Source organism: Hylobates moloch, unplaced genomic scaffold, assembly GCF_009828535.3.
Source record: "Hylobates moloch isolate HMO894 unplaced genomic scaffold, HMol_V3 SCAFFOLD_5, whole genome shotgun sequence".
NCBI lineage: Eukaryota > Metazoa > Chordata > Mammalia > Primates > Hylobatidae > Hylobates > Hylobates moloch.
The window spans coordinates 118,583,285-118,606,123 of record NW_026652280.1 but is presented as its reverse complement, the minus strand read 5'-3'; the positions used below and the strand labels follow the sequence as shown (position 1 = coordinate 118,606,123).

Sequence of the window (22,839 nt, the reverse complement as noted above, 5' to 3'; positions counted from 1 at the left end):
ATCACCTAGGCTAGAGTGCAGTTGCATGACCATGGCTCACTGCAGTCTTGACCTCCCAGGCTCAAGTGATCCTCCCGCTTCAGCCTTCCAAGTACCTGGGATGACAGGTGTGTGCCACCATACCCAGCTAATTTTTTATTTTATTTTTTGTAGAGACGGGGTCTACCTATGTTGCCCAGGCTGCTCTCGAACTCCTGGGCTCAAGCAATCCTCTCACCTTGGCCTCCCAAAGTGTTGGGATTACAGGGATGAGCCACTGTGCCCACCTTTTTTTTTTTTCAGGTTATCTGTGGAAACTACTCATTAAATTCTGATCACATCAGAACTGTCTCCCTAATATTATTCTTAGAGCACACTGATTAGTGATTTTAGCATTCCTCAAATCTTTAGACAATTCTTCCTTTTTTTAGTTTTTACTGTTCCTTGCAGAGCAGGCTACCCAATAGGCAGTGTGCCCAGAGTAGCCCTTCAGGTAATTCTTACTAGCAAAAAAATGGCTTTTACTAATTTAACTCTCAGAAAAAAATATTCCTTCCTCTGTAGGTTCTTAGAGGGCACATCACATATATCTCCACATACCAACCACACAAACTTAATGCACAATTGGGACTATAATTTTCTAATATAGCTCAATATACCAATGATACTAAACATTGTATAGGCTTCATATTCAACATTCAATCTAAATATCAGTCCAGATATAAAGTTACTCTGAATGGAATTTATGGCAATAGTCCCACTTTAAATAATAACTACAAGTTTAATGCTGCAGTCATTTTTGGTTAATAAAGCCTAAAAGAACTACGTTCTTACAAATACATATTTTATACTGACAGTTGAAGGTAACAGAAAATATATCCTAATTAACTTAAAATTGGTTCAAGTTTTTTTTAAAAAAAACTAATTAAAAAAAGACAAGTTTTAATTCTATACCTTGAAATTCCCAGTAGAATAATATATTTTAATCACCCAACTCAGAATTTTTTTTTTTTTTTTAAGACAAGAGTCTCGCTCTGTTGCCCAGGCTGGAGTGCAGTGGCAATCTCAGCTTGCTGCAATCTCCGCCTCCCAGGTTTAAGCAATTCTCTTGCCTCAGCCTCCTGGGTAGCTGGGATTACAGGCGTGCACTTGCACACCCGGCTAATTTTTTGTATTTTCAATAGAGACAGTGTTTCGCCATGTTTGCCAGGCTGGTCTCAAACTCCTGACCTCAGGTGATCTGCCCACCTCGGCCTCCCAAAGTGCTGGGATTACAGGTGTGAGCCACCGCGCCTGGCCCAAAATTTTAATTCTTATAAGCTTCACTGTTACTGAATATAGTATAAATATAGGCATAGGCACATGCTTGATGACTGTATCTTAGAATTATTCTCTTCTAACTCCCTTGTATTACTGAAACATTTATACAAGCTCCCAAAATCCTACCTCTATAAGTGATATATACTGCATACTTTTTTTTTTTTTCCCAGATGGAGTCTTGCTCTGTCACCTAGGCTAGAGTGCAGTGGCACAATCTCGGTTTACTGCAACCTCTGCCTCCCGCGTTCAAGTGATTCTCCTTCCTCAGCCTCCCAAGTAGCTGGGATCACAGGTGCCTGCCACCACGCCCGGCTAATTTTTGTATTTTTAGTAGAGATGGGGTTTCACCATCTTGGCAGGGCTGGTCTTGAACTCCTGACCTCGTGATCCACCCGCCTCAGCCTCCCAAAATGCTGGGATTACAGGCATGAGCCACCACGGCCAGCTACATACATATTTCAAACATCTATTTCCTGTAATCCCAGCTACTTTGGAAGGCTGAGGTGGGCAACATAGTGAGACCTTATCTCAAATAAATAAATAAATAAATAACTATTCACCACAAAGTTAGAACTTTTCTCTAATTCAGAGAAATAGAATTCAATAATAATTACTTCTTCCCCTCTCCTCTGGGGGAGCTATAAATCTGTAAAAGATTTTAACAAGTTTAGGAACCACTAAAATTATCTTATAAAATGAGATGCACACATAATCATAATACGTGTTCAATAAATAAATATTAGCTGAATTAACTTGAGATGTAAAAAGTCACTGAAGAAATGTCGCTACAAAAGTATAGAACAGATGACTATGGTTTTGTTTTTTTGTTTGTTTGTTCTAGACAGGGTCTTATTCTGAGGCCCAGGCAGGAGTGCAGTGGCTCAATCATGGCTCACTGCAGCCTTGGCCTTCTGGGCTCAAGCAATCCTCCCACCTCAGCCTCCCAAGTAGCTGGGACCACAGGCATATGCCACTGGGCCCAGCTAATTTTTTTGTTTGTTTGTTTTTGTTTTTTTGTAGAGATTGGGTTTCGCCATGTTGCCCAGGCTTAGTCTGACTGCTTGAACTCCTGAGCTCAAGCAAGCCACCCGTCTCAACTGCCAAAGTGCTGGGATTACAGTCATGAGCCATCATGCCTGGCCCAGAGGACTTTGTTTTTAATTGTTTTCAAAAACTCACTGAAAAGGATGGACCGTGACTGAAGCAATCCAGCTATTTAGCCTAAGCACGTGCCAATACACCCAGCTAATTTTTTGTATCTTTAGTAGAGATGGGGTTTCACCATATTGGCCAAGATGGTCTCGACCTCCTGATCTCGTGATCCGCCCGCCTCAGCCTCCCAAAGTGCTGGGGGATTACAACAGGCATGAGCCATCGCGCCTGGCCTTAATTAACTTTTTTTAAAAAACATTTTTGAGGTTAATTTTAATTAATTTAATATGTATTTAATAATATATATATAATTTACCATCTTCACCATTTTTATGTGTACAGTTCAATGGTAATAAATAAATCTATATTCCATCCTTGCCTTCCCTCTTTCCCTTCTGGCCTCTGGTTAAAATCACAAAAATGTAATTGTGAATTTTCCTTTAAAAAGTAAATTTTACTTATATCCAATATCCAGAGTAGGTAAAGAAATAAGAGTGTTCTCATGCACACGTATGTTTATTGCGGCACTACTCACAATACCAAAGACTTGGAACCAACCCAAATGTCCAACAACGATAGACTGGATTAAGAAAATGTGGCACATATACACCATGGAATACTATGCAGCCATAAAAAATGATGAGTTCATGTCCTTTGTAGGGACATGGATGAAACTGGAAACCATCATTCTCAGCAAACTATCGCAAGGACAAAAAACCAAACACCACATATTCTCACTCATAGGTGGGAATTGAACAATGAGAACACATGGACACAGGAAGGGGAACATCATACTCTAGGGACTGTTGTGGGGTGGTGGGGGGGATAGCATTAGGAGATATACCTAATGCTAAATGACAAGTTAATGGGTGCAGCACACCAACATGGCACATGTATACATATGTAACAAACCTGCACATTGTGCACATGTACCCTAAAACTTAAAGTCTAATAATAATACAATTAAAAAAAAAGAAATGAGTGTTCTTTAAAAATGAGTATGTCTGGAAACCAGCTAGAAGGTATTTAGTATTTTAGTCCTTAGATAAAATTAACATACACTGAAATTAATTCCAGATGGGGTCTCTATGTGGACTCCTATTGATTACTATCTTAGCAAAACAAGATTAGAAGGATGTATTAAAGGGTAAGAAATAAAATTATTTTTAGAAATCTAAGATTAAAGGTAAAATGTTAATAATACATAAGAAACCACCAAGCGCGGTGGCTCAAGGCTGTAATCCCAACACTTTGGGAGGCCGAAGCAGGTGGATCACGAGGTCAGGAGTTCAAGACCAGCCTGGCCAAGACGGTGAAACCCCATCTCTACTAAAAATACAAACAAATTGGCCAGGCGCAGTGGCTCATGCCTATAATCCCAGCACTTTGGGAGGCTGAGGCTGGTGGATAACCTGGGGTCAGGAGTTCGAAACCAGCCTGGCCAACATGATAAAACCCTGTCTCTACTGAAAATACAAAAATTAGCCGGCCGTGGTGGTGCATGCCTGTGGTCCCAGCTCCTCAGGAAGCTAAGGCAGGAGAAATCACTTGATTCTCACTTGAACCTGGGAGGCAGAGGTTGCAGTGAACCAAGGTTGTGCCACTGTACTCCAGCCTGGCTGACAGAGCAAGACTCTGTCTCAAAATAAATAAAATTTTTAAAAAATTACCCAGGCGTGGTGGCAGGCACCTCTAATCCCAGCTACTCAAGAACCTGAGGCAGAGAATTGCTTGAACCCAGGAGGTGGAGGCTGCAGTGAGCCGAGATCACACCACTACACTCCAGCCTGGGCAACAGAGAAAGACTCCGTCCAAAAAAAAAAGAAAGAAAATATTCTAATAATAAAAATATATTGACTGTGTATTTCCATACAAAGATATGGAAAAACTTCTGAAAAAATATCACTGGTAGCTTTCTAACCAAATATAAGTAGATATGATTTAATTAAATGTCCCTTTCAGGCGGTGACGACCTACCCACACGAGAACATGCCTCTAGCAAAAGATCTCCTTCATCCCTCCCCGGAAGAGGAGAAGAAGAAGCACAAGAAGAAACACCTGGTGCAGAGCCCCAATTCCTTCTTCATGGATGTGAAATGCCCAGGATGCTATAAAATCACCATGGTCCTTAGCCATGCACAAATGGTAGTTTTGTGTGTTGGCTGCTCCACTGTCCTCTGCAAGCCTACAGGAGGAAAAGCAAGGCTTACAGAAGGATGTTCCTTCAGGAGGAAGCAGCACTAAAAGCACTCTGAATCAAGATGAGTGGGAAACCATCTCAAACACATTTTGGATAAAAATTTAAAAAATTAAAATTAAAATTAAATGTTCATTTGCAATGCGGTTACTTAAACACACATTATGAAGGAAGAAAAACACAACAGGCCAAGAATTATTATAAATATAAGGTTAAGAGAACTAGGGCACAGTCATTATAAACCTTATAGTCATGACAAAAGTGCTTAAGAAAGGCTCCATTAATCTGCAATTCCATCTCACACAGTAAAAACCGCTCTCTTTAATCTTCCAAGTATTACAGAGTGCCTAGCATGGAACAATAGTGCTTTACAACAGAAGTTCACCGGCAAAAATGCAGACAAGAAGATGAAGTGTCATGAAGCTTTTCAATAAAATATCGAACTGCAACACAGGACTACTGCATCTTTTCCCTTTTTTTTTTAAAAAAAAAAAAGGAGAAAAAAACTGCTAGTTGTTTTTAATAACATGGCATTCAAAAAAACTTTATGTTGCTGCCAGGTCATTTAATTTTAAATGTCCAGACCTGCAGGAATATATATGTGATGTTGCAAGTCGCTAACCTCTATGGGCCTCAATTTCTTCATTCATAAAGTAAGGGAATTAGTTTGTCTAATTTCTATGATTTCCCTTCAAGTTTTATAATTTGCTTTAACTTACATTTCAATATCAGAAAGTACATATTCTTGGGAAACATCAAGAATATATAGAAAATATCGGCCAGGCGCAGTGGCTCACGCTTGTAATCCCAGCACTTTGGGAGGCCGAGGCGGGCGGATCACGAGGTCAGGAGATCGAGACCACGGTGAAACCCCATCTCTACTAAAAAATACAAAAAATTAGCCGGGCGTGGTGGCGGGCGCCTGTAGTCCCAGCTACTCGGAGAGGCTGAGGCAGGAGAATGGCGTGAACCCGGGAGGCGGAGCTTGCAGTGAGCTGGGATCGCGCCACTGCACTCCAGCCTGGGCGACAGAGCGAGACTCTGTTTCAAAAAAAAAAAAAGAAAATATCAAGTCTGGGATAATCAGAAGCCTGTAATTAATAAAGTCTGTTTAATAAGAAGAAACAAAATAGATGCATTAGATCACTTAAGCAAACAAACAAAAGAAAAGCTCTTCTAACCAAAGCTCTGTCATGTCTGCTAATCACCTAACATTTGTAACATGGGTGCAGCACGTGTCCCTGCTTACTGTTGACAGCTGTTCTCAATTTATCAATTACTTTAACTTACCTTCTGGAACGGTGAATTGATTTTTGGCCAGAAGAAATAAATTATGTTTAAAGCAGGTGCAACTTTATATAACTATAAAAAGAAAATAAACTAATATAAACTGTATGTTGTATATATGCATAAAATATCTCTGGAACAAAATATAAGAAATTGGTGATACTGGTTGTATCCTAGAAGAAAACTAGATAATTAAAGAATAGAAATGGAATCTGTACAACAAAGCAGCCCTGTAACATGAGTTTACCTATATAACAAACCTGTACATCTACCCCTGAACCTAAAATAAAAGCTTAAAAAAAAAAGAATAGGAATGGGAAGATCACTATATACCCTTTTGAATTTTGTACCATGGACAAATACTACCTATTCAAAAAATTAAAAATAATAAAACATAAATAACAAATTTATATTTGCACACTACTAGAAGGAATTAGTAAACTAATGCATATAATGAAGTAATAACATTTCAAAGGAATTTGTATTTCTTCCCCATAACCCAAGACCTCTTCTCAGATCTGATTTAAATATCATTTCAATCTTTCTTTCTTTTTTTTCCTTTTTTTTTTTTAAGACAGGGTCTTACTGTCTATCCCAGGCTATAGTGCAGTGGCATGATTTTAGCTCACTGCAGCCTTGACCTCCTGAGCTGAAGAGATCCTCCCGCCTCAGCCTTCCCAGTAATTGGGACTACAGGCATGCACCACCATACCTGGCTAATTTTTGTGTTTTTTGTACAGACAGGATTTCACCATGTTGCTCAGGCTGGTCTCCCACTCCTGGGCTCGAGACATCTGCCAGCCTCAGCCTCCCAAAGTGCTGAGATTGCAGGCATGAGCAACTGCACCTGGCCTCAATCTTTCTTTATGAGACTAAGGACTAAGGTATGTGTGTTCTTCCCACATTCAAACCCAGAAATTTTTAAACAAGTATGTTTAAAATTACTAAAGTACTAAAAATTCACATGATAAAAACGATCTTCTGGCCAGGCGCGGTGGCTCACACCTGTAATCCAGCACTTTGGGAGGCCGAGGCAGGTGGATAACGAGGTCAGATCGAGACCATCCTAGCTAACACAGTGAAACCCCGTCTCTACTAAAAATACAAAAGATTAGCCGGGCATGGTGACGGGCGCCTGTAGTCCCAGCTACTCAGGAGGCTGAGGCAGGAGAATGGCATGAACCCAGGAGGTGGAGCTTGCAGTGAGCCGAGATCGCACCACTGCATTCCAGCCTGGGCAACAGAGCGAGACTCTGTCTCAAAAAAAAAAAAAGATTTTCTTACTCAAGCTGCTCAATTAAGTCATGTAATGCAGAAAAGGTAAAGAAAAAAAACAATTGTCAACTTTTACACTAAAAATGTAAAATGTAGACCAGGCATGGTGGCTCACGCCTGTAATCCCAGCATTTTGGGAGGCCAGGTGGGCGGATCACTTGAGGTCAGGAGTTCAAGACCAGCCTGGCCAATGGGAGGCCAGGTGGGCAGATCACTTGAGGTCAGGAGTTCAAGACCAGCCTGGCCAATGGGGCAAAACCCTGTCTCTACTAAAAATACAAAAATTAACCAGACGTGGTGGCATGTGCCTATAATCCCAGCTACTCAGGAGGCTGAGGCAGGAATATTGCCTGAACCCGGGAGGCAGAGGTTGCAGTGAGCTGAGATCGCACCACTGCACTCCAGCCTGGGTGACAGAGTGAGACTCTGTCCAAAAAAAACTATAAAATGTAAATCTTCCATTCAACAGAAACTTGCCACAAACAATTATGTTAAAAGACAAGGCACAGAGTAGGACTAAGTAAAACACACATAAAGAGTTAAATGGGGCTGGGCGCAGTGGCTCACGCCTGTAATCCCAGCACTTTGGGAGGCCAAGGCAGGTGGATCATGAGGTCAGGAGTTCAAGACCAGCCTGGCCAAGATGGTGAAACCCCGCCTCTACTAAAAATACAAAAATTAGCTGGGCACAGTGGCAGGCACCTGTAATCCCCGGTACTCGGGAGGCTGAGGCAGGAGAATCGCTTGAACCCAGGGGGGCAGAGGTGGCAGTTGAGTCGAGATCGCGCCACTACACTCCAGCCTGGGCGACAGAGTGAGACCCTGCCTCAAAAAGAAAAAAAAAAAAAAAACAGCTAAATGGTTATTATCTAGAGCATATAACTAGCACCTTCAAATCAATACCCTCAAAATTCCAGACGAAAAATAAGCAAACAACATAGACAATTCACAAAAGAACTATGAATACCAATATATTTGTGAAAAGATGCTCAACCTCAATAATAGTTTTATAACAAGGTACCAACATGCTCACTTCCACACACAGTAAAACGAGTTACCCATTTATGGCCTACCAGTTTTGAAAAAGAAAAAAGAAGACCCGATAATATCTAGTTTTGGCAAGAGTGTGGGCAAATGCCTTCATATACTGTTGTTAAGAATGTAAACTGGGGCCGGGCACGGTGGCTCACGCCTGTAATCCCAGCACTTTGGGAGGCCAAGGCGGGCGGATCACTAGGTCAGGAGATCAAGACCATCCTGGCTAACACAGGTGAAACCCCGTCTCTACTAAAAATACAAAAAAAAAAAAAATTAGCCGGGCGTGGTGGCAGGCGCCTATAGTCCCAGCTACTCAGGAGGCTGAGACAGGAGAATGGTGTGAACCCGGGAGGCGGAGCTTGCAGTGAGCCGAGATTGCGCCACTGCACTCCAGCCTGGGCGACAGAGTGAGACTCCATCTCAAAAAAAAAAAAAAAAAGAATGTAAACTGGGGACCAGATGTGGTGGCTCACGCCTGTAATCCCAGCACTTTGGGAGGCCAAGGCGGGCAGATCACAAGGTCAGGCAATGGAAACCATTCTGGCAAACATGGTGAAACCCTGTCTCTACTAAAAACACAAAAATTAGCTGGGCGTGATGGCACATGCCTGTAATCCCAGCTACTCAGGAGGCTGAGGCAGGAGAATTGCTTGAACCAGGGAGTTGGAGGACGCAGTTAGCCAAGATCCGCGCCACTGCACTCCAGCCTGGCAACAGAGTGAGACTCTGTCAAAAAAATAGAAATAAAAGAAGAATGTAAACTGGGACAGACTTTTTGAGAGAATTTGACAGCATGAAATTTTTACCTACAAAAATGCTGGTGAAGCATGATGGCTCATGCCTGTAATCCCAGCATTTTTGGAGGCCGAAGTGGGTGGATTACCTGAGGTCAGGAGTTTGAGACCAGCCTGACCAACATGGTGAAACCCCATCTCTACTAAAAATACAAAATTAGCCAGGCATCGTGGCACATGCCTGGAATCCCAGCTACTTGGAAGGCTGAGGCAGTAGAATCACTTGAACCCGGGAGGCAGAGGTTGCAGTGAGCTGGGATCACACCATTGCCCTCTGGCCTAGGCAACAAAAGTGAAACTCTATCTCAAATAAATAAACTTAAATGTAGACTACCCAATTCCAATTCTTATAGAAACCTAGCCTGCAAAAATACTTGCAAATAAAAAATGTTCCCTGAAAATTTATTTGTAATAGAGAAAAATTAGAAATAAACTGAACTGTCCTTAATAGCAGAATTGGTAAATAAATTATGGTAAATTCATACTATAAAACAGGGGTCCCCAACCCCCAGGCCACAGACCAGTACTGATCCATGGCCTGTTAGGAACCGGGCTGCACAGCAGGAGATGAGCTGCAGACAAGGGAGCATTACTGCCTGAGCTCCCGCTCCTGTTAGATCAGCAGTGGCATTAGATTCTCATAGGAGCACGGACCCTACATACGAGGGATCTAAACTGCAGTCTCCTTATGTGAATCTAATGCCTGTTGATCTGAGGTGGAATGGTTTCCACCTCACCCCCGGTCAGTGGAAAAATTTTCTTCTAGGAAGCCAGTAAACCAACCAGTCCCTGGAGCCAAAAAGGCTGAGGACTGCTGCTATAGAATACTAACACAGTGACGTATATCTATACATCCTAAAAAGGAAAAGTGCATCACAGAGTAGTATAGCTATCAGTAAATATTTGTTGAATGAATGAATATAAACAGGCCCATTTATTTAAAAGGAGAGAGGCATAATATCTCTGTGTCTAAATAAATATACAAAGGTCTGAGACCAGGAACAGTGGCTCATGCCTATAATCCCAGCACTTTGGGAGGCTGAGATCGGAGGATAGCTTGAGCTCAGGAGTTCAAGGCAACATGGCGAAACCCTGTCTCTCCAAAAAAAAAAAAAAAAAAATTAGCCAGGCGTGGTGGTGCACACCTGAGGTCCCAGCTACTCAGGAGGCTGAGGTGGGAGAATTGTCTGAGTCTGGGTGGTCGAGGCTGCAATGAGCCAACATTGCACTACTGCACTCCAGCCTGGGCGAAAGAGTAAGACCCTGTCTCAGAAAAAAAAAAAAAAACCCATACACACAAAAAGAAAGGTCTGGAATGATACATGCCAAATTGTTCAGTGTGATTATCTCTGAAGAAAGGAATGGGATTGGGGTGGAGGGCAGGGATCTAGGAGAAGAAAAGGGTTGAAGGAGACTTTTTTATTTTCTACTCTTTGCAGTTTATCTGAAGAGTTAACAACCAATATATATTCATGCATTACTTGTATGTTAATACATGCATTTCTTATATGAATACAATTAAAAAAAAAATTTTTTTTTGAGACGGAGTCTTACTCTGTTGCCCAGGCTGGAGTGCAGTGGTGCAATCTTGGCTCACTGCAATCTCTGCCTCCTGGACTCTAGTGATTCTCCTGCCTTGGCCTCCCGAGTAGCTGGGATTACAGGCGCCCGCCACCACACCTAGCTATTTTGTATTTTTAGTAGAGACGAGGTTTCACCATGTTGGCCAGGCTAGTCTCGAACTCCCGACCTCAGGTGATCCGCCCACCTCAGCCTCCCAAAATGCTGGGATTACAGGCATGAGCCACTGTGCCCAGCCAATTTTTAATTTTGTATCTTCTTTTTTTTTTAAGAGAAGGAGTCTTACTATGTTGCCCAGACTACAGTGTAGTTGCTATTGCCAGGCCTGTTCATAGCACACTACAGCTTCAAACTCCTGTGCTCAAGCAATTCTTCTTGAATTGCTCAGCCTCTTGAGTAGCTAAGACTACAGACATATGCCAACTCGCCTGGCTCAATTTTTAATTTTAAAGCAAAAAACTATGAAAATGAAAAATATATACATATTAAAGGATTAGATCTCAAAGGTTCTAATCTATATCAAGGTACCAACTAAAGTACAATCCCCAAAACAGGATTAACTGCTTTGTTTACAATGCAAAAACTACTGGGTACTATTTTAGGACCTTACATTCATTGTTTAATTGATCCTTACAAAAACCATTCTTCACCAGAAGGTAGCTTCTAGATCCCCTCCCACTCCTGTCATCCTCCTCTAAATATTTGTTAATCCCCCTCTTAAAGAACCTAAAATAGGCCAGGCGAGGTGGCTCACGCCTGTAATCCCAGCACTACAGGAGCCTGAGGCAGGTGGATCACGAAGTCAGGAGATCCAGACCATCCTGGCCAACATGGTGAAATCCCGTCTCTACTAAAAATACAAAAAATTAGCCAGGCGCGGTGGCGGGCGCCTGTAGTCCCAGCTACTCAGGAGGCCGAGGCAGGAGAATGGCATGAACCCGGGGGCGGAGCTTGCAGTAAGCCGAGATCATGCCACTGCACTACAGCCTGGGGCGACAGAGTGAGACTCCATCTCAAAAAATTAAATAAATAAATAATAAAGCACAACACTCCAGGTGTGGTCTGATCAAGAACTATACACAGTGAAACTAACACGTCCCATCATCTAGGCTCTTTACAATGAATACACCTAAAATTTCTTTATATCATCATCTATTTGTGAAATGCTGTTTTTGCACTTCCCGGAATTTCATTTCCAAAGCCTTTCTTAAAGTTTCAAAGAAAACTGCCAGGTGCGGTGGCTCACGCCTGTAACTCCAGCACTTTGGGGGGCCGAGGCAGGCGGATCACCTGAGGTTGGGGGTTCAAGACCAGCCTGACCAACATGGAGAAATCCCGTCTCTACTAAAAATACAAAATTAGCCAGGCGTGGTGGCACATGCCTGTAATCCCAGCTACTAGAGAGGCTGAGGCAGGAGAATCACTTGAACCTGGGAGGCAGAGGTTGCGGTGAGCCGAGATCACGCCATTGCACTCCAGCCTGGGCAACAAGAGCAAAACTCCGTCTAAAAAAAAAAAACAGAAAACAAAACAAGGCTGGGCGCAGTGGCTCACGCTTGTAATCCCAGCACTTTGGGAGGCCGAGGCGGGTGGATCACAAGGTCAGGAGATGGAGACCACGGTGAAACCCTGTCTCTACTAAAAATATAAAAAATTAGCCGGGCATGGTGGCGGGCACCTATAGTCCCAGCTACTCGGAGAGGCTGAGGCAGGAGAATGGCGTGAACCTGGGAGGCGGAGCTTGCAATGAGCTAAGATCTCACCACTGCACTCCAGCCTGGGGGACAGGGCGAGACTCCGTCTTAAAAAAAAAAAAAAAAAAAAAAAAAAAAAAAAAAAAAAAAAAAAAAAAAACCAACCCAATTCTATTTCCCAGCTTTCAAAATACAATGTACAAAAAAAAATTTTTTAATGAACATGAAGGTTCTAATTTTAGCTCAGGTCTATAAAATTTTCTCAAAAGATTTTATAAACGGTTCCATTTTCTTTTTCAACACATCAACAAGAATCACAAAACATGGTACTTAGCCATAGGAAAAAAACATTATTTGAGTTACATATGTCAAGCGTACTACATAACTAGTAATTACAAGTAGTATAAAATTTTTATGTCTTTTTGCATGTAGTACTATTTTTTTCTTTCTTTCTTTTTTTATTTTTGAGACTAGGTCTCACTATCTCCCAGGCTGGTAGAACCTTGTCCACCTAGGCTCAAGTGATTCTCTCACCTCAGCCTCCCCAGTAGCTGGGACCACAGGTGTGCGCCACCACACTCGGATAGTATTTTTTTTTTAATTGTTTGTAGACATGAGGTCTCACTACGTTGCCCAGGCTGGTCTCAAACGTCTGGGCTCAAGCAATCCTCCCACCTCCTCCTCCCAAAATGCTCGGATTACAGGTATGAGCCACCTCACCCAGCCCAGTACTATTTCTCTGTTAAAATAGGATGTTGACTTGTAAAATGAGAACAAGCTCCTAGCAGAGTGGCAAGTATGCAACTGGTGCTCAATAAATGTAAATTTCTTCCCTTCAGAGCTCCTAGCCTTGGTAAGGACAACATGTCAAAAGGACTGCTAATGAATTGCTGCGGGAGAGCTACTGCGCTATGAAGCATAAAAATTTACTTTGGAATAAGCTTACTTATTTTTGAAAATATTTCAGTAATTTAAAAAATATCGAGCCAGGTGAGGTGGCTCATGCCTGTAATCTCAGCACTTTGGGAAGCCAAGGCGAACAGGTCACTTGAGTCCAGGAGTTCAACACCAGCCTGGGCAACATGGCAAAACCCTATCTCTACAAAAAATACAAAAATTAGCCGGGTGTGGTGGCAAGCACCTGTAGTCCTAGCTACTCGGGAGGCTGAGCTGGGAGGATCACTTGAGCCCAGGAGTTTGAGGCTGCAGTGGGCTATCATCACGCCACTGTACTGCAGCCTGAATGATAAAGTGAGACCCTGTCTCAAAAAATAAATAAATAGGCCAGGTGCAGTGGCTCACGCCTGTAATCCCAACACTTTGGGAGGCCGAACTGGGTGGATCACTTGAGGTCAGGCATTCAAGATCAGCCTGGCCAACATGGTGAAACCCTGTCTCTACTAAAAATACAAAAATTAGTCAAGTGTGGAGGTATGTGCACCTGCAATCCCAGCTACTTGGGAGGCTGAGGCAGGAGAATCACTTGAACTTGGGAGGCGGAGGTTGCGGTGAGCCGAGATCACGCCACTGCACTCCAGCCTAGGCAACAAAGAGGGAACCCATCTCAAATAATAACAATAATAATAAATAAATAAATATTGGAAAGTTCATTGAGATCAATCATGTTAAACATACCATATGAAGAAACTCCTACTTGTGATAATACTCATCTGAAGCCATTTAAACAGGAGACATTCAGGTGGGTAATGAGTGATGAGTACTATGTATTAACAACATGCTACAAACTGGGATACAATGATCGAGCTATTACAGTGAACAAGACTATAGAACACAAAAGAAAGGTTTTAAGGGAGTGTGTGGTATAAATCCCTTTTTTTTTTTTTTTTGAGGCAGAGTCTCTCGCTTTGTCGCCCAGGCTGGAGTGCAGTGGCATGCATGATCTTGGCTCACTGCAACCTCCGCCTCCTGTGTTCAAGGGATTCTCCTACCACAGCCTCCCAAATAGCGGAGATTAGAGGCACACGCTACCATGCCCAGTTAATTTTTCTATTTTTGATAAAGACAGGGTTTCACCATGTTGCCCAGGCTGGTCTCAAACTCCTGACCTCAGGTGATCCGCCCGCCTCAGCCTCCCAAAGTGCTGGGATTACAGGCACAAGCCACCACGCCCAGCCAGTATAAACCCTTTTTTAAGGATATCTTTTCACTTGAAAAGAAACAAACTCAACATAGAGAAAAATTAGTTGAAATACGCAAGCTTAGGCTATTCGGTGCAATAGTCTCAAAACTGAAATATCCTCAGGTGTGGGCCAGCATTGGATTTGGAGTCTGAAGACCTGGGTTCAAGTCTTCTGTTCAAAAATAATATACAGCATCAGGCACAGTGGCTCATGCTTGTAATCCCAACACATTGCGAGCCCAAGGCGAGTGGATCACCTGAGGCTAGGAGTTCGAGACCAGCCTTGCCAACATGGTGAAACCCCGTCTCTACTAAAAATACAAAAATTAGCCAGGCGTGGTGGTGGGCACCTGTAATCCCAGCTACTTGAGAGGCTGAGGCAGGAGAATCTCTTGAACCCAGGAGGCGGAGGCTGCAGTGAGCCGAGATCGTGCCACTGAACTCCAGCCTGGATGACAGAGTGAGACTCCGTCTCAAAAAAAAAAAAAAGGTAATCAACAGATGCCTTCCAAAGTGCTTTCAACTCAGAGCCCATTCTCAGACTAAAACAATAGCAAGCATTATCACCATTTTACAGAATGAGAAATCAGTCAATGTTAGGCTTAGCAACTCTTACAAGAATGCAATCAGAAGCAAACGAAAGCTTAAATACAGGTAATCTGATTTTTCAGCTTACTGATCTACTAAGGAAAACTTCACATCTTTTCATAACTAAAGCGTTTCTGAAACTGCAGCATACATTAAGCATTTCACATGCCGTCCATTAAATAACTAATAAACTCTATTTCACAAACAGGAAAAGACGTTGAACACCATTATGTAAGTAGTAACATAGGATAGTACCCCTGTTCTCTTATGACACATTCTTAACAATACTGGTTTTTAAGACGAGGGAGAAAAGAGCCAGGAAGTGGACCAGTGGGAGATAAACACAGGTTAAAATCCCGTCCAAAAACAAAAAAAATTTACATCTTCATAATGGCATCCAAATTCAAGTGTTTGGGTTTTGGCTTTTTTACCTAACAATATACTGTTGTGACTTGACTTTTCCATTACCGTGTAATAATGTTTCTTTCCTATTGGAAGCAATCTCTCCTAATCTCCCAAACCTAAGGTAGAATTATTCATTTCATCTTCTTCCTAAATGAGACCTCGAAAATATGCCATATAAAGGAAAATGGCTCTTAGGCGTTTCTCCTTAGTAAAATGCCAATGCAACATATGCCAACATTGGAGACAAAAAAATTCTACTTGAATTTACTGTGAAAAAAGATTTATAGCATTTTTTAAACCTACATGTTCGTTTCTGTGCCATTAACTTTTTGAGGCATTCTACAGAGTCTCCAACAAAGAGAGAAATAAGTATTAGGATCACAGCCTACGAATCTGGGTGGAACAAAGACTTCTCCTTTCATTATGCAGAGAAAACCAAGTTGCCAAAAAAAAAAACAAAAAAAAAACGGTCCCCTCAGATACCATGCACGGTTACTAACTGCACGTCTGGGTACAGAGAAGGAAAAATCATCTGGTCAAAAGCCCAAATGCCTCCCCGGCCTACCCTCGCCCCCCGCCCCCGCTCCCTTTGCCCATGGCCTCGCCCCAGAGCTAGAGTTCCAATATTTTTCTCCCCAATAAAGGGAAGCGGTTTAACCCTTTGAGTTCCACAACCTTGCGTTCTTCTACGCAGGCGCCCCTCCAGCGCAATCCCAGTTCTAAATCGAGTCGCTGCCCCTTTCTGCGACCACACCCAGACCCCCAAAGGCCTGCTCCCATCGACCATTGATGTAAGAAAGGCCAAACCCGGCCCCAGCGGGGCTCCCAGCCCCGCCGCTCCCTCTCCTCCTCCGGGCCAAGGCGTGCCCAGAAAGGGACGCGAGCGCGCCCCTCAGTTCTCGCACGGGCTCGACCAAGGGGCGACGAAGGAAGAATCGGCGCAGCAGCAAGATGGGCACGAACCTCGCGCTCACTTGCTGGCCAGTGCCAGGGCGAGGGGCGTCGCTCTGTCCCCAGAATCCAACTGGTAGTGTGGGAAAGGTGTGGTCCAGGACTGGTGACCGCGAACCGGGGCCCAGCAATTCGCAGGTCCTCATCCCGCGATGCTGGGGCCTCACCCACGACTCCAGCCCCCTCCCAGTCGGCACCCAAGCCCACTAAAGACCCCTCTCCGGGGCCGCAAACACAGCCCTCGGGGCCGCCCGGTCGGAGCCGTGTCAGGTGGTGACAGGAGGTGACGGGTGACCATGGCAACCCGAGGTGTGCAGCGGACCGATCCAGCCTCCGCCTCCGGGACTCACTCACCTGAGGGCTCCAGGGCAAGCCCGGAGGAGCGGCGGAGGAGAACGCGGCTGGGAGGCTGGCGGCCAGGGCCCCGAAGCGGCCGGCTCCAGGCTGCGGCAGGAGCACGAGAGCGGCGGTCTGGGTTTGGCGTCGGTCCTCCCTCCTGCCGCCCGCGCGTCAATCCATCAGTTCGTCAATCCGTCCTTCTCACGTCCGCCCCTCCCGGCCCAGCGACTCCTCAGCTCAGCCTCTTGCAGACTGCGGTTGTCAAGTGCCGGGGAGCCGAGCTCTACCCGCGAGCGGCAGCCAATCGCCGCGCTTCCCCGAGGCGCCTCAGGACCCCGCCGCGCGGGGCGGCCAGGCAGGTGCCTGAGCCGAAGGGCGAGTCGGCGGGGCGGGGCGGGGCGGAGCGGGGCGGGGCGGGGCGGGGGCGGGGGCGGGGCGGGGCGGACCAAAGCCTGGGCGGGGCGGACCAAAGCCTGGGCGGGGCGGACCAAAGCCTGGGCGGGGCGGGCGGGGGTCGCGCTTGGAGGGACCTGCTAGGGGCCCGGGGGACTAGCATGACGGGCGCGGCAATAGCGTGAGACTGGTGGTAGGGACGTAGACCCGTAGCTGGCCGGTGACCCCATGTCCCAAAATAGCACGAACAGGGTTGTCGCCTCCAAATGGAGAAGACTCTGCGCGTTAGGATTGACTCTTCATACTCCTCCCCGATAATTAATAAAGGTTAATGAAATTAATGTTGCCTTCTACCCTTCTCTCGCTGCTTTCCTAGATCCCACTTCGTCCCAGAAAACTTCAGTAGTTTGTTTGTCCCCTTCCTGGTTTCTTATTTTGCAAAGCTGATCTGCCTTGAAAGCATTTTTCAGTTACTTAACATTTAACACGTTCAGGTTTTGTCTACTCCTGTTGGTTGTAAGCCCCGTATTCCACAATTATACGTGATGCTCAACCGAGCTGAATTAAGAATCCAGGAAGTATAACCATAAGGAAGAATACAATTACACAAACCTATAAGAATATCATCCTCGGCCAGGCGCGGTGGCTCACACCTGCAATCCCAGCACTTTAGGAGGCCGAGGCGGGCTGATCACCTGAGGTCAGGAGTTTGAGACCAGCCTGGCCAACATGGTGAAACCCCGTCTCTACTAAACATACAAAAATTAGCCGGGTGTGGTGGCAAGCCTCCTGTAATCACAGCTACTTGGTAGGCTGAGGCAGGAGAATCGTTTGAACCTGGGAGACGGAGGTTGCAGTGAACCGAGATCATGCCACTGCACTCCGGCCTGGGTGACAGAGCGACAGACTCCGTCTCACAAAAAAAAGAACATCATCCTCACAGAGGCGAAAGTCCAGAGTGAGCTGGACCTCCCAAAAGGGGAAAATGGGGTAACAGTCTGGTAAAGAGAACAAACATCAAAAATATTTCTGACACTCCCATGCTTGTTGCAGTACTATTCACGATAGCCAAAATATGGAATCAACCTATGTCAATCAACAGACAAATGGATAAAGAAAATGTGGTACATATACACAATGCAATCTTTTTGGGGTTTTTTTTTTTTTTTTTTTTTTTTTTTTTTTTTTTTTTTTTTTTTTGAGATGGAGTCTTGCTCTGTCGCCCAGGCTGGAGTGCAGTGGCGCCATCTCGGCTCACTGCAAGCTCCGCCTCCCGGGTTCACACCATTCTCCTGCCTCAGGCTCCCGAGTAGTTGGGACTACAGGCGCCCGCCACCATGCCTGGCTAATTTTTTTTTTCTTGCATTTTTATTAGAGACGGGGTTTCACTGTGTTAGCCAGGATGGTCTTGATATCCTGACCTCGTGATCCACCCGCCTGGGCCTCCCAAAGTGCTGGGATTACAGGCGTGAGCCACGACGCCCGGCCACACAATACAATCTTATTCACCCATAAAAAAAGAATGAAATGCTGTTATTTGCAGCAACATGGATGGGACGGGAGGACATTATGTTAAGTGAAACAAGCCAAGCACAAAAAGACAAATATTGCACATTCTCACACATATGTAGGAACTAAAAGAATTGATCTCATGGAGGTAGTGAATAGAATGGTGGTTACCAGAGGCTGGAAAGTGTAGTGGAGGGCAAATGGGGGATAAAGAGGTTAATGGGTACAAAAATACAGTTACGTAGCAGGAATAAATTCTAGTGCTCGATAGCATAATTGGGTGACTATAGTTAACAATAATCTATTCTATATTTCCAAATAGCTAGAAGAGAAGATTTAGAATGTTCCCAACACAAAGAAATAGTAAATGGCAGGCCAAGCATGGTGGCTCACGCCTGTAATCCCAGCACTTCGGGAGGCCGAGGCGGGCAGATCATGAGGTCAAGTGGTCAAGAGATCGAGACCATCCTGGCCAACATGGTGTAACCCTGTCTCTACTAAAAATACAAAAATTAGCTGGGTGTGGTGGCATGCACCTGTAGTCCCAGCTACTCAGGAATCTGAGGCAGGAGAATCACTTGAACCCGGGAGGCGGAGGTTGCAGTGAGCTGAGATTGGGCTACTGCACTCCAGCCTGGTGACAGAGCGAGACTCCGTCTCAAAAAAAAAAAAAGAAAAGAAATAATAAATGGCTGGGCACAGTGGCTCATGCCTGAAATCCCAGCACTTTGGGAGGCTTAGGCCAGAGGCTCACATGAGGCCACGAGTTAGAGACTAGCCTAGGCAACATAGTGAGACTCCCTCTCTACAAAAACAAGAATAAAAAATTAGACACGGTGAGACACACCTGCAGTCCTAGCTACTCGAGACGCTGAAGTGAGAAGATAGTTTGAGCTCAAAGTTCAAAGCTACCATGAGCTATAATCACACTACTGCACTCTAGCCTGGGTGACTGAGTGAGACCCTGTGTCTTAATAATAATAACGCATTTTTAAGGTGATGGATATCCCAATTACCCAGATTTGATCATTACACATTATATTTACTCCAGAAATATGTATAACTATTATGTAAGTATAAAAATTAAAAATAAACAAAATTTAAACCATATTTCTGGGAATACAAAATTTTGTCCAATTCAAGATAAAAGAAGCGAGAGCTTGAAGATACACATTTCTTTTTTTTCTTTTCTTTTTTTTTCCTTTTTCCTTTTTCCTTTTTTTTTTTTTTTGAGATGGGGGTCTCACTGTGTCGCCTAGGCTGGAGTGCAGTGGTGCGACCTTGGCACTCTGAACCTCCTCCTCCTGGGTTCAAGCGACTCTCCTGCATCAGCCCCCAGAGTAGCTGGGACTACATTGTGCACCATCACGCCCAGCTAGTTTTTGTATTTTTAGTAGAGACAGGGTTTCACCATGTTGGTCAGGCTGGTCTTAAACTCCTGACCTTGTGATCTGCCTGCCTTGGCCTCCCAAAATCCTGGGGATTACAGGCACAAGCCACTGCGCGCCTGGCTTTCTTGTTTTTGTTTTTTTTTTTTTTTTTGGAGACAGAGTCACTCTGTCACCCAGGCTGGAGTACATGGCGCAATCTCAGCTCACTGTAACCTCTGCCTCCTGGGTTCAAGCAATTCTGCCTCAGCCCCCTGAGTAGCTGGGATTACAGGCACATGCCACCACACTCGGCTAATTTGTGTGCCACCACACTCGGCTAATTTTTGTATTTTTAGTAGAGACGAAGTTTCACCATGTTGGCCAGACTGGTCTCAAACCCCTGACCTCAAGTGATCCTCCCGCCGTGGCCTCCCAAAGTGCTGGGATTACAGGCATGAGCTACTGCACCCAGCCGAGGAAACATTTCTAAGAAAAATACTTATGCATTCAGAGAAAACAACACTCAAAAGCTGAACTACAAAATTTCAATTGCCTAGTCAATAACTCCTGGAAGAAAGTCTTCATTATGAACCCTCTTAATGATAAGTGACAGGCAAATAAATATAAACATAATTGAATGTTACCCAGGATCTTGATATTGAAAACAAAACAAGCAAACAAACAACGCATTACAGAGTGTTTAAATTGAAAAGGTAGGCAGATACGTTTTTCCTGAAAGTAGTATCTCAATTATTTTGCTAGTATAGTTCATCTAAGAAACCACTTCTAAATCTTTATGCTCAAACAAGAAGTTTTGAGAACGAGTATCCTTTTTTTTAAACTTCATTTTTTATCCCATTTCCAACAGTTTTATCAGTTAGAACCTTTTCCCCATGGACCCGTATTCTGAAACTTTAGGATTAATTATATTTTCTTTCTTTTTTTTTTTTTTTTTTTTTTTTTTTTCTCTGTCGCCCAGGCTGGGTGCAGTTGGGCGATCTCGGCTCACTGCAACCTCTGCCTCCCTGGTTCAAGCAATTCTCCTTTCTCAGCCTCCTGAGTAGATGGGATTACAGGCCCATGCCACCACACCCAACTAATTTTTGTATTTTTAGTAGAGAATGGGTATCACCATGTTGGCCAGGTGGGTCTCGAACTCCTGACCTCAAGTGATCCATCCACCTCAGTCTCCCAAAGGGCTGGGATTACAGACGTGAGCCACCGTGCCCAGCTAGGAATTAATTACATTTATTAACAAATTGTTAATAATTAATTATTGGGTCAGAATCATAGAATTCTAGAGGGTTTTTTTGTTCTTTTTTTTTTTTTTTTTTGTGATAGTGTCTCACTCTGTCGCCCAGGCTGGAGTGTAGTGGGACAGTCATGGCTCTGTGCAGCCTAGACCTCCTGGGCTCAAGCGATCCTTCCACCTCAGCTTCCCCAGCCCAGTAGCTGAGACTACATGTGCAAGCCACCATGCCCAGCTAATTTTTTTTTTTTTTTTTTCTTTTGTAGAGTCAGAGTTTTGCCTTGTTGCCCAGGCTAGTCTTAAAGTCCTGGGCTTAAATGATCCTTTCCCCTTGGCCTCCCAAAGAGCTGGGATTACAGGCATGAGCCACCATGCCCAGCCCACCATCCTTTAAATATTTAAATCTTCTACTAACCCTAGAAAGAGTAACTAATCAGGAACAATCTGACAAACAACCGATCACTTGCTAGGGAGAGTGCTTGAAAAACAGAACCACTCAGTCCAACGGGCAGGAGACAATTCTGGAAGGAACGCCATGATGGCTGCCCAGGGAGAGCCCCAGGTCTAGTTCAAACTTGTATTGGTTGGTGGTGCTGGTACTGGAAAAACTACTTTCGTGAAACATCATTTGACTGGTGAATTTGAGAGGTATGTAGCCACATTTGAGAGGTGTGGGTGTTGAGGTTCATCACCCAAGTGTTCCACACCAACAGAGGACGTATTAAGTTCAATAAATGGGATACAGCCGGCCAGGAGAAATGTGGTGGACAGAGATGGTTATTATATCCAAGCCATGGCCCAATGTGCCCTCATAATGTTTGATGTAACATCAAGAGTTACGTACAAGAATGTGTCTAACTGGCATAGAGATTTGGTGCCAATGTGTGAAATCATTGCCATGGTGTTGTGCGGCAACAAAGTGGATAGTAAGGACGGGAAAGTGAAGGCAAAATCTATTGTCTTTCACCGAAAGAAGAATCTTCAGTACTATGACATTACTGCCAGAAGTAACTACAACTTTAAAAAGCCCTTTCTCTGGCTTGCTAGGAAGCTCATTGGAGGCCCTAACTTGGGGTTTGCTACCCTGTACTCCCCTACCTGAGGTTGTCATGGACCCAGCTTTGACGGAGCAATATGAGCATGAGTTAGAGTTTGCTCAGACGGCTGCTCTCCTGGATGAGGATGATTACCTGTGGGAACAAAGCTGGAGCCCAGTATCAGAAGTATAGTTTTATAGACAGCTTTCCTGTGACGTCAGCAGTGCAAAGTGTGCCTCACCTTGTTATCTAGCTAAGTGGAACATGTGCTTCATCTGTGGGATGCTGAAGGAGATGAATGGGCTTCGGAGTGAATGTGGCAGTTAAAAAATACCTTCACCGGGCGCAGTGGCTCACGCTTGTAATCCCAGCACTTTGGGAGGCCGAGGTGGGCGGATCACGAGGTCAAGAGTTTGAGACCAGCCTGACCAACATGGCGAAATCCCGCCTCTACTAATAATACAAAAATTAGCCAGGTATGGTGTTAGGCGCCTGTAATCCCAGCTACTCAGGATGCTGAGGCAGGAGAATCACTTGAACC

The 22,839-nt window shown here is 44.4% G+C and overlaps 2 protein-coding genes and 1 pseudogene across 2 annotated transcripts in view; 2 read left to right on the top strand and 1 right to left on the bottom strand.

Annotated features, from left to right (window-relative positions):
* Positions 1-16,896, bottom strand: part of WDR47 (WD repeat domain 47) — a 79,551-nt gene extending 62,655 nt beyond the window's left edge. Inside the window, exon 1 of the mRNA XM_058439500.1 lies at positions 16,756-16,896. The gene's annotated coding sequence lies outside the window, so the exon portion shown is untranslated. The remainder of the gene's footprint in view (positions 1-16,755) is intronic.
* LOC116469673 (small ribosomal subunit protein eS27-like) lies at positions 4,375-4,724 on the top strand. Its single transcript, XM_032155163.2, has one exon. The coding sequence runs from the start codon at positions 4,441-4,443 to the stop codon at positions 4,693-4,695; it is 255 nt and encodes an 84-aa protein (XP_032011054.1). The 5' UTR covers positions 4,375-4,440; the 3' UTR covers positions 4,696-4,724.
* Positions 16,897-21,799: 4,903 nt separating the features above from the next.
* On the top strand, positions 21,800-22,490 carry LOC116467952 (GTP-binding nuclear protein Ran-like; annotated as a pseudogene).
* Positions 22,491-22,839: the final 349 nt, after the last annotated feature.